General features: G+C 43.3%; 1 protein-coding gene across 15 annotated transcripts in view; it reads left to right on the top strand.

Annotated features, from left to right (window-relative positions):
• Positions 1-14092, top strand: part of GREB1L (GREB1 like retinoic acid receptor coactivator) — a 245933-nt gene that overhangs the window by 188909 nt on the left and 42932 nt on the right. For all 15 annotated transcript variants that reach the window (XM_061399778.1, XM_061399773.1, XM_061399774.1 and 12 more), the window contains 3 exons: positions 804-932; positions 1479-1613; positions 4226-4423. In XM_061399778.1, the coding sequence (XP_061255762.1) occupies positions 804-932; positions 1479-1613; positions 4226-4423 (462 nt within the window). The remainder of the gene's footprint in view (positions 1-803; positions 933-1478; positions 1614-4225; positions 4424-14092) is intronic.

Here is a 14092-nt window from a genome sequence, read left to right as displayed (position 1 = left end):
CATCGTTATCTGCCAGGAACTTAACTCATATATTCACCTCTTCGCCAGAGAGGGTATTTAATGCTGTAACATTGACCGTAAAGAAAACTTCAGAAAGTTGGTACATTACAAAATGCGTTTTTGTTTCTGGTGCTGATTTTCTATCAGATGCCATCCTGAGTTGCCATTTGGACTAAATTTTGCTTTTCTCCTCTCTGTGAATGGCTCTCACATCTTCCTAACAAAGGGGCCAAGCCTCCTTGATTTGACGAAAACCACCTGCCTATCTCTCTGTGATGTATGTATCTTTCAACAAGCTTCATCAGAAAGTATAACACCTTCATTTTTTCTAATTTTCATTTGTTAAAAAAACAACATAAGTTTACATTTTTTAAGACTGATATTCATCATAGCCATGCAGACAATTTTTTAAAGGTTTTTCACATCCCTCCCTTAGTCTTTAAACACATCCAAGGCATGTTTTCCCAGTTACAAACACACGTGCCTGTGTGCCAGGCTCCTCTGTCCACAGGATTCTCCATGCAAGAATACTGGAGTGGGTTGCCATGCACATAAGGGATGTTGTTTTTTTCCCTTAATCACCTAACTTTGTATTTGAAACTTCATTTCAAATGAAGTTTTGGAATCATCCTTTCAAATGCTGGGTAGTCACCAGCATTACCTTTGGATGTACCAGACTTTCCTTATCCAAGTCCCTCTAGGCACAGACTCTGGTTGCATTTTCAGTTCTGGCTGTTTTATTATAAATCGTGTCCCGGTGAGCATTTGTCCACTGGCATGTCATGTCTCCCTCTGTTCTGCAGGTCAGCACCAGTCCAGGGCTCTGGCAGAGAGCATGCTCACCACAAGTGAGTTTTTGAAAGAAATTAGTTATGAACTCATCACGGGAAAGGTCAGTTTCCTGGCATCGCATTTCAAAACCACATCGTTAGGTGAGTGGCTGTCGGATTCAGCAACGCTGCTGGGTCCCCAGCTGCATAATCTTCTGGATCTAAATCTTAGCCTGTCCATGACCTGAGAGTGGAGCTTAAGCTTGATGACTTATGTTCCCTCTTTTGGAATGGTTTCTGCTAAGCATTTTGCTCCTGACACAGCAGAGGGGTCTGGGCGCTAGGATGGGAGGCCTCAGCTCAGCCACTGCTTTGTCGTGTGACCTTGGGCAACACTGGGCCTTCCCAGACCTAGTTTTCTAATCTGTCAAATGGAGACACAATGATCCCATCCTGCCTGCTCTGGGTATGACAGGAGCCGAGAGAGAATTATCAATAGTATGTGAGAGCCTGCAACCTGTAAGCATGATACAAATAAGTGTAGCTGTGGCTACGGGGATTCTGTTATGGGGGTGACTGAGTGTGAATTCTGATGTGAGAAGTGGGATGGCCGGCAGATCTCGACAGAAACCCAGCCTAGCTGCCTAACGTCTGATACAAACACATCCTTCCTGGTGACTTCCTTACCTCCGCTTCGTTTTGTAACAGGTGACGACCTAGACAAGCTGCTAGACAAAATGCAACAGAGACGAGGAGATAGTGTGGTGACCCCTTTCAACGGAGACCTTAACGAATACGTGTCGCCTCAGGAGGCTGCTGCTATGAGCCCCACGCAGAACCTGGGTAATGTCACCTCAGGCCAAAAGGAGGGAACCCCATCCTCGGGACAGACGTAGAAGCTGACTCGTTCTGAGGGTTCTGAGGTCTTGTCTTTCAGTCATGGACTGTGACAGGCCTTTCCTCATTATCTCCTCAAGAGGTCTGGCTCAAGTGAAAAACGCCTTACCCTGTGCGTGCACGCATGCTCCGTCATGTCCGATTCTTTGTGACCCCATGGACTGTAGCCCACCAGGCTCCTCTGTCCAGGATTTCCCAGGCAAGAATAGTGGAGTGGGTTGCCATTTCCTTCTCCCTTACCCTGTGGCCTGGGTCAGATGCCTTTGTTCTTAGTAAATGTCACCTAGAATTAAGTCAAAGATTTTTTTAAACACTACTTCTCTCTCTTTTGTTCTCCCTCACAACGTTCTGGGGTCCTTGGTGTACCTCCCTTAGTTCCACAGCTGGGCCCACCAGCTCTAGGTGTTCACACAGGGCTTTAGAGAACTGCCTGAAAGAATCTGGACAAAGTCTGGCCTGGGCCCCTGGCTCTCCACTCCCTGCACTTACCTTCCAATATGTAAAACACACATAATCTCAGAGCTTCCCTGATGGTGCTAGTGGTAAAGAACTTGCCTGCCAGTGCAGGAGACATAAGAGGTGCAGGTTTGGTCCCTGGGTTGGGAAGATTCCCTGGCAACCCACTCCAGTTATTCTTCCCTGGAGAATCCATGGACAAAGGAGCCTGGCGGGCTACGGTCCACAGGGTCAACAAAGAGTCGGACATGAGAAGCGACTTAGCAAGCACACGGTCTCAGGGTTAGTGAGGCCTTCCTGGAAGCTGAGCAGAAACACCGACACCTCATGTGCCCTACAGCGGACTTGCAGGACGCCAAGGGGGACGGTCGGACCAGGGCGAGGAATTGCATCTCTAGCTTGGATTCCGTTAGGTTCAGATTCCTACCCCAAGTTCCTATTTGATAGGGACAGTGTCAAAAAGGACAGAACAAAGAACAGAAGAATGGATATGAAACAGATACATATGAGCAGCTGCTGACAGCTTTTTGGCTTCTATTAATACTTGGTGGGAATGCTTCCTTCAGGCATTAGGATGACCGCAATAGGAAAAGGAGCAGGGCTTGGCATCACCCCAGGCATAAAAATGAATTTGAAGGCAATAAAGATTTTTAACTCCTGGACGTTATATGGCAGTAAAGTAATCATCCACATGATCTAAAATGTATTATGTGAACCAAGTTAGAATTTTAAAATTCTCAGAATACTTACAGATTCCCACATTCACACCCTTGAGTCCCTGTTTAAGAAACATTGCCTAAAATACATAATAAATAAATAAGAGATTTTAATGATGAAAAAGAAAAGAAACACTGCTTAAACATATTTTTAGCTTTCATCCAACTTCAAAATTTGCTAAGTTCACTTCTACAAAGTTATGCCTCCTCTCTTAGTCCCCAGCTGTGTAACCTGTGAAATGAAAGATATAACAGTCTAACTATCCAAAGATGGGTTTTTTATTTTGATTGATTACCTTGGTAGGTCAAAAACTATGTGGGCTGTTCTTAAAAGTTGCAGTTTGGGGCTTTTCTAGTGGGTCATCTCGGTCACTAGGGAGACCCACTCACTGTCAGGGTTCCGTGGTGGCTGGTGGTCACGTGACCACTGTCTCTGCCTGGGCTGTGTTGCAGCTTGGTTTTAGAATACATTCATTAGCACAGGTTAATTGGGCCTTTGTGTGTGCCGCTCAGACTTCCACATGTGTTCCTGATAAAAAGCAGTCCTTTCAAGGAGCATTAAATGTTTCCTGCTCAGGTGTTTAGCCAACTAACCCTATCTCTCATGTGTGTGTGTGAACGCATGCACGTATAAGAGATTGATCTCTTGGTTGTAACTTGTAATAAAAAGCTACTGGCATGTTTAAAGTATCTGGGCAATGTTTTTCTGATATGTCACCTGTTGAGCAGCCAGCTGGATGTGTCATGAATCAGGTCTCTTCAGATAGTACAGGCGTCAGCACCAGAGTTGACCAGACCTGCCAGGTCACACGCACTGGCAAAGTGGAGTTAAGTGGAAAGAAAGGTGAAGTTAGTGTCATGGGGAGGAGAATTTCAAACCATGTTGCAACTGACTTGCTGGAGAGACAGTGTTTACTGCAGTGCCATCCAGAAAAGCTCAAAGGAACTCAGCAAGATTATGGTTATGGCATTGCCTCTGTTCAGGGTCTGGGCTTGGGCACCTGACCTGTGCTGACAGTCGTAAAGAAACCAGGAAGCTTGTCCCCTTTCCAGAGATGAGTCCTGGCTCCAGCTGCAAGGATGTGGTCTGTGGGCCTTGTTTCTGGGCAAGGGAGGGGTGCTGAGCTCATACTTTGTGAGACGATCAATTTTACAATAATATATTTGTGAAATTGCCACATTCACTCTTGAGCACATCCTTTCAGCTGAGTTGTTAGGGAAAGTGGATGATCTGTTAAAAGTTAATAGAGAGAGAGGGTAGGAAATGAAGGTTCTTGGTGACAGAGCATCACTTTACACTGGGTGTATTACTTGTCCCTGTATAGATTCATAGAGGCCATCACAGAAGTGAATTAATCGTGTTCTTATGACTTTTTCACATTTTAGATTTAGGGAATGAGACCTTCCAGATTTATCAGCCGCAGCTCACAGTTGCCAGAAAACTCTTGTCCCAGGTGTGTGCTATCGCAGACAGCGGCAGCCAGAGCCTGGACCTTGGCCACTTCAGCAAAGTGGACTTCATCATCATTGTCCCAAGGTCAGAAGTCCTGGTGCAACAAACTCTTCAACGGATTCGACAATCAGGTAAGGTGGAGCTTTCAAGGAGGGCCCTACCTAGATCCAGTCTTGGATTCACTCTGCTTTTTCCTTTGGCTTAATCCAAGTGTGTTTAGGGCACTTCCGTCCTTTTGTTTACAGTACTAAATATCACAGGAGTACTTTAAATATTACTTCAAATTCATGTGTAAGTATGTCCTCAAAGTACTCTGACCTTGTTCCTCCTAGGTCAAGGGTAAACTGATGTGCATGTTTGCCCGATTCTGTTAAATCTGTGATATCATCAGTGACCTGGAAGCTGGCCACTCATTTATGAAGAGAAATTCCCTCAGGGCAGAGATAACCCTGCTTGGGATGGTGGGATCTGAGCTACCTGAACTCTTTCTATGGCTCAGTGAGTCACATTCTCACAGGAGGACTTTTATTATACATTTAGCACACTACCAGCATGTTTTCAACCTAGAAACCAGAATGCCACTCCCCATGTCAGCAATGAGAAATCTCATTTTAAAAATTCAAAGTTAGAATTTCTCCTAATGACCTTAAGAGGTCATCTCCTAAGAGAATAAGCTGAGAAGGGAAAAAAAATGTAAAAAGGTAAGGAGCAAATATTTTAGTAGTCTGTGGTAAATAACATCCCTCTCAAACATCAAATTTTGTTAGAATTAAAAGAAGCAATAAGGAATTTAGAAAATTGAGACTGCTGGGAAATGCCTGCTTTTGTTAACTTTAGGTTTGAAAAGGAAATTATAAATGTCAAGTTGCTTCTGAGTACCTTAGCTGAGGGCAAACACACACAAACACACTCAGAGATTTTTAAGTGGAGGATAAATCTTTTTGCCACAGTAAAAAAATTTATTTTCTATATATTTGGAAACAGATGCTAATGCTAGGTCACTTCAGTCGTGTCCGACTCTGTGCGACCCCATAGATGGCAGCCCACCAGGCTCCGCCGTCCCTGGGATTCTCCAGGCAAGAACACTGGAGTGGGTTGCCATTTCCTTCTCCAATGCATGAAAGTGAAAAGTGAAAGTGAAGTTGCTCAGTCGTGTCCGACTCTGTGCGACCCCATGGACTGCAGACTACAGGCTTCTCCGTCCATGGAATTTTCCAGGCAGGAGTACTGGAGTGGGTTGCCATTGCCTTGGATGGGAAGCAGGAAAATTCAGAAGAGCTTGAAATACTCTGCACCTGTCGTTTACTACACCTTAAACTTTACTGTACATGCAGAGCACCTGGGGACCTTGTTATTAATAAAACGCACATTCCTGGGACTTCCCTGGTGGTCCAGTGATTAGCAGTTTGGCTTCCAATGCAAGGGGTGTGGGTTCGATCCCTGGTCCGACAGGAGCTAGGATCCTATATGCCTTGTGGCCAAAACCCCAAAACATAAAACAGAAGCAATATTGTAACAAGTTCAATGAAGACTTTAAAAAATGTTCCTCATAAAAAAAAAATTCATTAAAAAAAATAAAGCACATTCCCTTCTTCAGAACTGGGTTGGCTTCCAGCAAGCTCCCAGGGGAGACCAGACGGCTCATCAGAGGAGCACCCTTTGATGAGTACAGCCCTCTGTGAAATCTTTCGTTGCTAGTTCCATGGGCCAGATGAGCCAGCTAACCATAGCCTTTTCCCCCTTTAACATCTCTTAGTGGCTGTGCCTGAGACATGAAAGGTCTGTCCATGCCTTCTGGAGACCCAAGCACCCGATTAATAGTGCAATCTTCGCTTTAGCCTCAAAAATTTTGATTGACAGGTTACACCACAGTCAGTTGGAAATATTGACTTGTAAGTGAATTGGCCAGAGATAGTCAGACGCCTTCTCTCTCAGCTCTTCCAGAAGGAGTGAGTTCTAGGCATCCTCCAGTACTGACCATTCTGCATTTTTCTCTCTGCCCACTTCCACTGAGGGAAGCAGAAGGGCTTTCATCACACCAGGCATGAACCAGATTTTGGTTACTTCTTGTGGAGTTTCCACTTCCTTACCGTGGAGGGAGCACCTTCTCTTATAGGTGTTTTCCTTGTACCAAGTGCCATTCGTGGCCTTGCTGAGTTTGTTATCCAATAGCTCAGTCATACGCCGGCCAGGGTATCCGAGCACCTGTTTCAGGAGGTGAAGTCATCTCTGGTCAGCGGTCGGACTCCCCTGCCCCGAGCCTTTTCCTCAGATAACCTCTTGATGACCTGCACTCTCACCTTTCTTAATCAGTGAGTGAAAGTCGCTCAGTCATGTCCGACTCTTTGCCACCCCATGTAATATACAGCCCATGGAATTCTCCAGGCCAGATTACTGAAGTGGGTAGCCTTTCCCTTCTCCAGGGGATCTGCCCAACCCAGGGATCAAACCCAGGTCTCCCGCATTGCGGGAGGATTCTTTACCAGCTGAGCCACACGGGAAGCCCTAGAATACTGGAGTGGGTAGCCTGTCCCTTCTCTAGTGGATCTTCCTGACCCAGGAATCGAACCAGGGTCTCCTGCCTTGCAGGCGGATTCTTTACCAACTGAGCTGATCAGTGTAAGACCCTAAATAAAACCCTGCACATTTGACAGCTAGAGAAATTTCATTGGCCCTTCCTTTCCCCTTCTCAATGCCCTTGGATTCTTCCAAAGTGAGTATTTTGAGATTATCATTCCTCTGAAAGGTACTGGAATTTGACTAGTTACAGTAGCTTAGAATTAAAGAGAATCAGTGCTATAGACAGATTCAGAAAATACAAGGCAAAGCACATTTTTAAAAGTATTCACATCTGGCCTTGGCATGTATACTGAAAATATTTGCTACAGAAACAATCACTTCCAGACACTTTTAAATAACTGTACTCATTTTTATTATAGAAAAAAGTTATTTTTTTAACTTTGAAAAATAAAAGTAGGAAGTTGTAAGCACTTATTATCCTGCCACTCAAGGATAATCACTTTCAATGACTTAATACCTAATATTCTAGGTTCTCTTCTCTGCCTGTGTCAGGTGTTATAGTTGGCCCATTTTTCCATCTCGTTAAGCTTTTGTAAGCATCATTCTTATTTTATTTTTTTGTTTTTTAAAATTCTCATGTATTTTGGCTGTGTTAGGTCTTAGTTGCGGCACTGGGGATCTTTCCTGGCAGAGCACAGACTCTTACCTGAGGATAGCATGAGGGCTCCTGGGATCCTAGTTTCTTGATCAGGGATCGAACTTGCATCCCCCACATTGCAAGGTGGATTCTTAACCATTGGGCCACCGGGGAAGTCCCCTGTAAGCATCATTTTTAATGAATGTATATGCTATTCTATATCATAACAATACCACAATTTATTCACTTTTTTATTTGAATACCTTCATATTCTTGGAACACGTAACAGTTGATAGAATGTGAAGGACCTGGAGCATGTTAGGGTGTAAAGAGATTTTCCAGAGCAGAGATTCTCCACTAAAACAATTCTTGAAAGTCGTTGCTATGAAAACAGAAAGGATTCTCAAGAAGTCGTTTGACTCAGTTTCCTCATATTTTGGCCTGTGAATCAAGGAGAGCTTCATTTGTGTAAGGTCCAGGGGGCAGTGCTTTGGGGACAGGGACTGTTTTCTCATCTCTGTGTGTCTGGTACCTCCTTTCTGCCTCTCCTGGGCCTGGCACCAGTAGGGGCTCAGGTACTGTTTGAAGGGCAGGCGGGGTGGTGCTGGAGGGAGGAAGGGGAGAGATGGGCAGAGGGAGCACCAGTGTCTAAGTGCTTCGCTCTCTGGTTCCATTTGCCTTTCCCTAAAAGAAGGATTTCTGAGGCCCACCTGCCAGGAAAAGCATCAGGCAGGGAGAAGCAGCCAGGACTTGCAGAAAGGCCACTTCCTTGGCAGCCCTTGTGTGGCTGAAAGAAAAAGGTGGAAATAGAAACCGTCACGCTGCTGCCGACTCAGCACCGAGGTGACCCACTGATACCTCAAGTCACTTTCTAATTAAGGAAGGGAGGCAGGGTGGGAAAGAAAACATTAAGAAAAGAATTGGAAGGTGAAAAAAAGATGAAATGGGTTAATCGTTTTTGTGTGTGCTGTGCTAAGTTGCTTTAGTCATGTCTGACTCTTTGCGACCCTATGGGCTGTAGCCCACCAGGCTCCTCTGTCCATGGGAATCCTCCAGGCAAGAATGCTGGAGTGGGTTGCCATGTCCTCCTCAGGGGGATTATGTCTGCCCTAAAAGGACTTATAAGTGCGGCAGCTAATCCATGGAGAAGCAGCCTAAGGGATTTCTAGATTATAGGCGGTACTTCTGTTTTAGTGTCATTTTTAAAATAGGCTGATATAGTAGTATGATTCTTCTAATTCAAAAATTCCAAATTCTATAAATTAGAATTAGGTTATCAAACTGTAAGCCACTTTCAACTCAACATGGATAGGATGAAAACAGGAAGGGTTGGTGACTGTCCATATTTTCCTCCTGCAGAGGCTTTTTGTAAAAATAGTCCTTGGGATATTTATGTATTTTGGCTGCACCGGGTCTTTGCTGCTTTGAACTTGGGCTTTCTCTAGTTGAAAAGAGTGGGGGGCTACTCTCTTGTTGCAGAGCACGGGCTTCAATAGTTGCAGCACGAGGGCTCAGTAGTTGTGGCACATGGGCTTCATTGCTCCTCGGCATGTGGAATCTTCTCGGACTAGGGATTGAACCTGTGTCCCCTGCCTTAGCAGGTGCAGTCTTATCCACTGTGCCGCCAGGGAAGTGTTCCTCCCTGCTTTTAGGATGGTGTTAGTGGGAGCCCCCAGCGACCGAGAGCAGGTCTGGCAGCATCCAGTCAGGGAAATGTCATCATGTGCAGGGAAAGGACATAAATTTGACAGCTCAGTACATGCCTGATCAGAAAATAACCAGAGAGACAGTGTCATCTGCTGATATGTAGATAGGTCATTCCAACTAAAAGAACTTAAGGAAGCTTTAAGGCAGTAGTAGAGATTAGGAGGGAGGCAGAGAGAGAGAGAGAAGGCATTTTCACTTTCTGAAAGGTACTTTCTTGATATCATCGACCTTAGATCTCCTTGTCATCACCTGAAATGTAAGCCAAAAAAAAAAAAAAAGGCAGTGACAAAGGCAGCAGAGAATGAGATCCAGGTTAAAAATACAAGGAAACCAGTCTGTCCTGAGATGAAGTGGAGAAATACCAAGACTCCTTCATATAAGTATAACTGAACAAGTACTCAAAATCAGCATCTGTACAGTCAGTAGCCGCCCAGTGCCCACCTCTAGTATATAGCCGATGCTGGCACCTGGCTCACAGTCTCTGCCTCACCAGCTCCTAGTTTCTCTTCTTAACGCTCTCTTCCGAAACACCATCACCTTTACTCCTGCTTGGTCACCTGCTCCTAGTCACACTGCAGACCCTATGGATCCTGGAACTGTAAATCCCAAGGTCTCCAACAACACACCACAGCCTCCTTTGCAACACACAGTGTGGGGGGAGAAATCAGCCTGTCTGATTGATGTCTCATAAATTCTTTCTGGTTTCTTAGTTGGCTCTTTCTCCCACCCTCCGCAGTGACTGGCTGACTCAGTTTCATTCACACTTCTGACCTCCTCCTTCTCTTAGCAAATGACCATGCTGCTTGCTTCTCCCCTCCCTCGCCACTTTAGATTATAAACTTCCTGCTAAATCTGGAAACCTAACTGCATACACACTGGTCTCTCCCCTCCCTTCCCAATCAGTGAAGAGCTGCCCTTCTCTGGTGAAATCTGATGCTCCCACCTGGCTCTGGATGCTGCCTTCTCCTCACTATTGATTCTTTTCTCTCATTGCTACCTTCCATTTCCTTCCCGCCTGGAGCTCATCTCATCAGTTTTAAGCTGCCCCACTATCTCAAGACAAAACAAGCCTCTGTTGACCCTATCTAAACCTCCAGTTCTGGCTATCCAGCTGGAGCTAGTAGTAAAGAACCCTCCTGCCAATGCAGGAGACATAAGAGATGTGGGTTCAATCCCTGGGTCAGGAAGATCCCCTGGAGGAGGGCATGACAACCCATTCCAGTGTTCCTGCATGGAGAATCCCAGGAACAGAAGAGCCTGGTGAGCTACAGTCCATCAGATCAGATCAGATCAGTCACTCAGTCGTGTCCGACTCTTTGCAACCCCATGAATTGCAGCACGCCAGGCCTCCCTGTCCATCACCAACTCCCGGAGTTCACTGAGACTCAGCGTCCATCGAGTCAGTGATGCCATCCAGCCATCTCATCCTCTGTCATCCCCTTCTCCTCCTGCCCCCAATCCCTCCCAGCATCAGAGTCTTTTCCAATGAGTCAACTCTTCGCATGAGGTGGCCAAAGTACTGGAGTTTCAGCTTTAGCATCATTCCTTCCAAAGAAACCCCAGGGCCGATCTCCTTTAGAATGGACTGGTTGGGTCTCCTTGCAGTCCAAGGGACTCTCAAGAGTCTTCTCTAGCACCACAGTTCAAAAGCATCAATTCTTTGGCACTCAGGTTTCTTTATAGTCCAACTCTCCCATCCATACATGACCACTGGAAAAACCATAGCTTTGACTAGACAGACCTTTGTTGGCAAAGTAATGTCTCTGCTTTTTAATATGCTGTCTAGGTTGGTCATAACTTTCCTTCCAAGGAGTAAGCGTCCTTTAATTTCATGGCTGCAGTCACCATCTGCAGTGATTCTGGAGCCCAAAAAAATAGTCTGCCACTGTTTCCCCATCTATTTGCCATGAAGTGATGGGACTGGATTCCATGACTATACTACAATTAAAATTCATTAAAAAAATACAAATCTAACCTGTGTACTAGAGAGTATTATATCAATGTTAGTTCAGTTCTTTGGACATGATAATGATAGTTTAGTTATGTAGGAGAATGCCATTGCTTTTAAGAAGTACACATTGAGGTATATAGGGTTGAATATTACATGTGACTTAACTTCCAAATTTTTCAGCAAGAATAACAACAATGGATAAAAATGAAGAGAAAAAGCAAATATAGCAAAATATTAACAATTAGTGGAACTCATTGAAAGGTATATAGGTATTTCTTGCACTAGTCTTTCAACTTTTCTATAGTAGTCAAAGTAGAAAGTGATGGGAAAATAGTTACAGTATTTTGATGATATATCCATCAAATAGATTTTGTATGGCTATTAATGTCTTCTAAGAATTTCTAAAACAGGGGTATATATTTATTTTCCCCCTTTTAAGAAATTTTAAATATTGAACAGATCAAATTTATAAATTTTGTAAGAGATATTAAAAATTACAATATAGGGAACACACCACGTTCCCATCAAAATATGTTACTCTTGTTCCCTGCTCCATGCTAACATTCATCTTCTTTGAAAGGTAACCATTATGCTGAGTTTTGTGTTTATTATTCCCTTGTTTCATTTATAGTTTTGCCATGGTACAAAACTCCTAAATAGTGTATTGTATAATTTTGTATCCTTTAATCCTTTCTCTAAGTGCATTTGTCTGTAATTTCCTTTTTATACTCAACATATGTTTCTGTGATTAATCCTGTTGTCGTGTGTAACTGTAATTTACTAATTTTGCTGCTTTTTAGTATTCCATTATATGAACACACATTTTAAGAAATTCATTTCTGCTACTGATAGACATTTAAGTTGTTTCTATTTTATTTCAAGCAGTGCTGGTACACAGGTACACAGTTTCTCGGAGTAGAATTGTTGCGGCATAGATTGTGTATGCTTATCAACCTTACTAAAATAATGCTACATTTTTTTTCCCAAGGTGATTGGTTATATTTTACATTCCCACCAGCAGTGTGTCTCAGTTGCAAATATTTTATATGGTTGTGCTTCTTTTTAAGTTTTATTTTTAATTTTAAAATACTGCAAAAAAAGTTACAGAAACATCGCAAGAAATCCAAAACTGACATTTAAAAGAATTCCATTTATTATAGCATCAAAAAGAATAAAACACTTAGGAGTATATTTGATGAAAGAAGTGTGAAACTTATCCTCTTAAAACAAGAAAATACTGTTGAAAGAAAATTTAAAAGACCTAAATAAGTGGGAAGACATTGTATGTTCATGAATTGGAAGGCATTAATTTTTGTATTGTTTATTTGTTTTTGGTTGCGCGGGGTCTTTGTTGCCATGTGGGCTTTCTCTAGTTTCGGTGAGCAAGGGCTAATCTTCGTGTGGAACGTGAACCTCTCATTGCAGTGGCTTCTCTGGTTTCACAGCACAGGCTCTGGGGCCGCTGGCTCAGTAGTTGTGGCACATGGGTTTTATGCCACATGTGGCACATGGGCACGTGCTCTGTAGCACATGGAATCTTTCCAGACCCCCAGGTATTGAACCCATATCCCCTACATTGGCAGATGGTTCCTATCTACTCTACCACCAGGGAAGTCCCATTAATATTTTTAAGAATGACATTATTCCCCAAATTGTTCTACAGATTCAGTGCATTCCCTATCAAAATGCCAGCTGACTTTTTTGCATAAATTAACCAGCTGATTCTAAATTTCATGTGGAAATTCAAGGGACCCAGAATACCCAAAACAATATTTAAAAAGAAGAACAAAGTTGGAAGACTGACTGGCCCATGTTAAAACTTAATCCAAAGCTATAGTGTTTAGACATTGTGGTACTGGCATAAAGATAGACATATAAGTCAATGGGTAGAGTGGAGAGAGTCCAGAAAGAACTCTTCCTATCTATGGTCAACTGAACTTTTACAAGGTGGCCAAGACCATTCAATGGGGAAAGTAATCTTTTTGACAAATAGTGCTGGGCAACTGGATATCCACGTGCAAAAGAATGAAGTTAGACCTTTACCTCACAAACAAAAAGCAATAAAATGGATCAAAGACCTAAACGTAAGACCTAAAACAACAAAATTCTTAGGAGAAAACATGGGTGTAAACCTTCATCACTTTGGATCAAACAATGATTTCTCAGATAAGACTCCAAGAACACCATCACCACTGCCGCTACCAGCAACAACAGACAGATGGACGGGACACGGTTAGATCCCTGGGTTGCGAAGGTCCCCTGGAGAAGGGAATGGCTACCCACTCCAGTGTTCTAGTCCATGGACTTGCAAAGAATTGAACATGACTGAGCAACTTTCACTTTCACCATCAAAATTAAAAACCTTTGGGGACCTCTTTGGTGGTCCAGTGGCTAAGACTCTCTTTGCCAATGCAGGGGCTTGGGTTCAATCCCTGGTCAGGGAACTAGATCCTTCATGCCACAATTAAGTTTTCATGTTGCAACTAAAGATCCCACAGGGTGCAACAACTACAACAAAAGAAGAGATCCCGTATGCAGCAACCAAGATAGAAAATCCCGAGTCCTGCAACCAAGACCTGGTGCAGCCTAAATAAGTACATAATTTAAAAAAATTTAACAGTATTTGTGCTTCAAAGGGTACCATCAAGAAAATGAAGAGAACTCACAAAATGGGAGAAATTATTTGCAAATCATATTTGTGATAGGGACTTATACTATTTAAAGACCTGTTATAACTCAATAATGAAAAGACAAATAGCCTAATTAAGATATGGGTAAAGGATCTGAATGGGCAAATATCCAAAGAAGATATCCATATGGCCAATGAGCACATGAAAAGATGCTCAACACCGTTAGGCAGTTGGAGAAATGAAAATCAAAACCACAATGAATAAATACTAGTTCACACCCACTAAGAGTGCGATAAGCAAAAACAGAGAGGATAGCAAGTAATATGAAGAGAAACTGGAACTGTATTTATTGTTA

The sequence above is a fragment of the Bos javanicus genome, chromosome 24 (genome assembly GCF_032452875.1).
Source record: "Bos javanicus breed banteng chromosome 24, ARS-OSU_banteng_1.0, whole genome shotgun sequence".
Lineage (NCBI taxonomy): Eukaryota > Metazoa > Chordata > Mammalia > Artiodactyla > Bovidae > Bos > Bos javanicus.
This window is presented reverse-complemented; position numbering and strand designations above follow the sequence as displayed.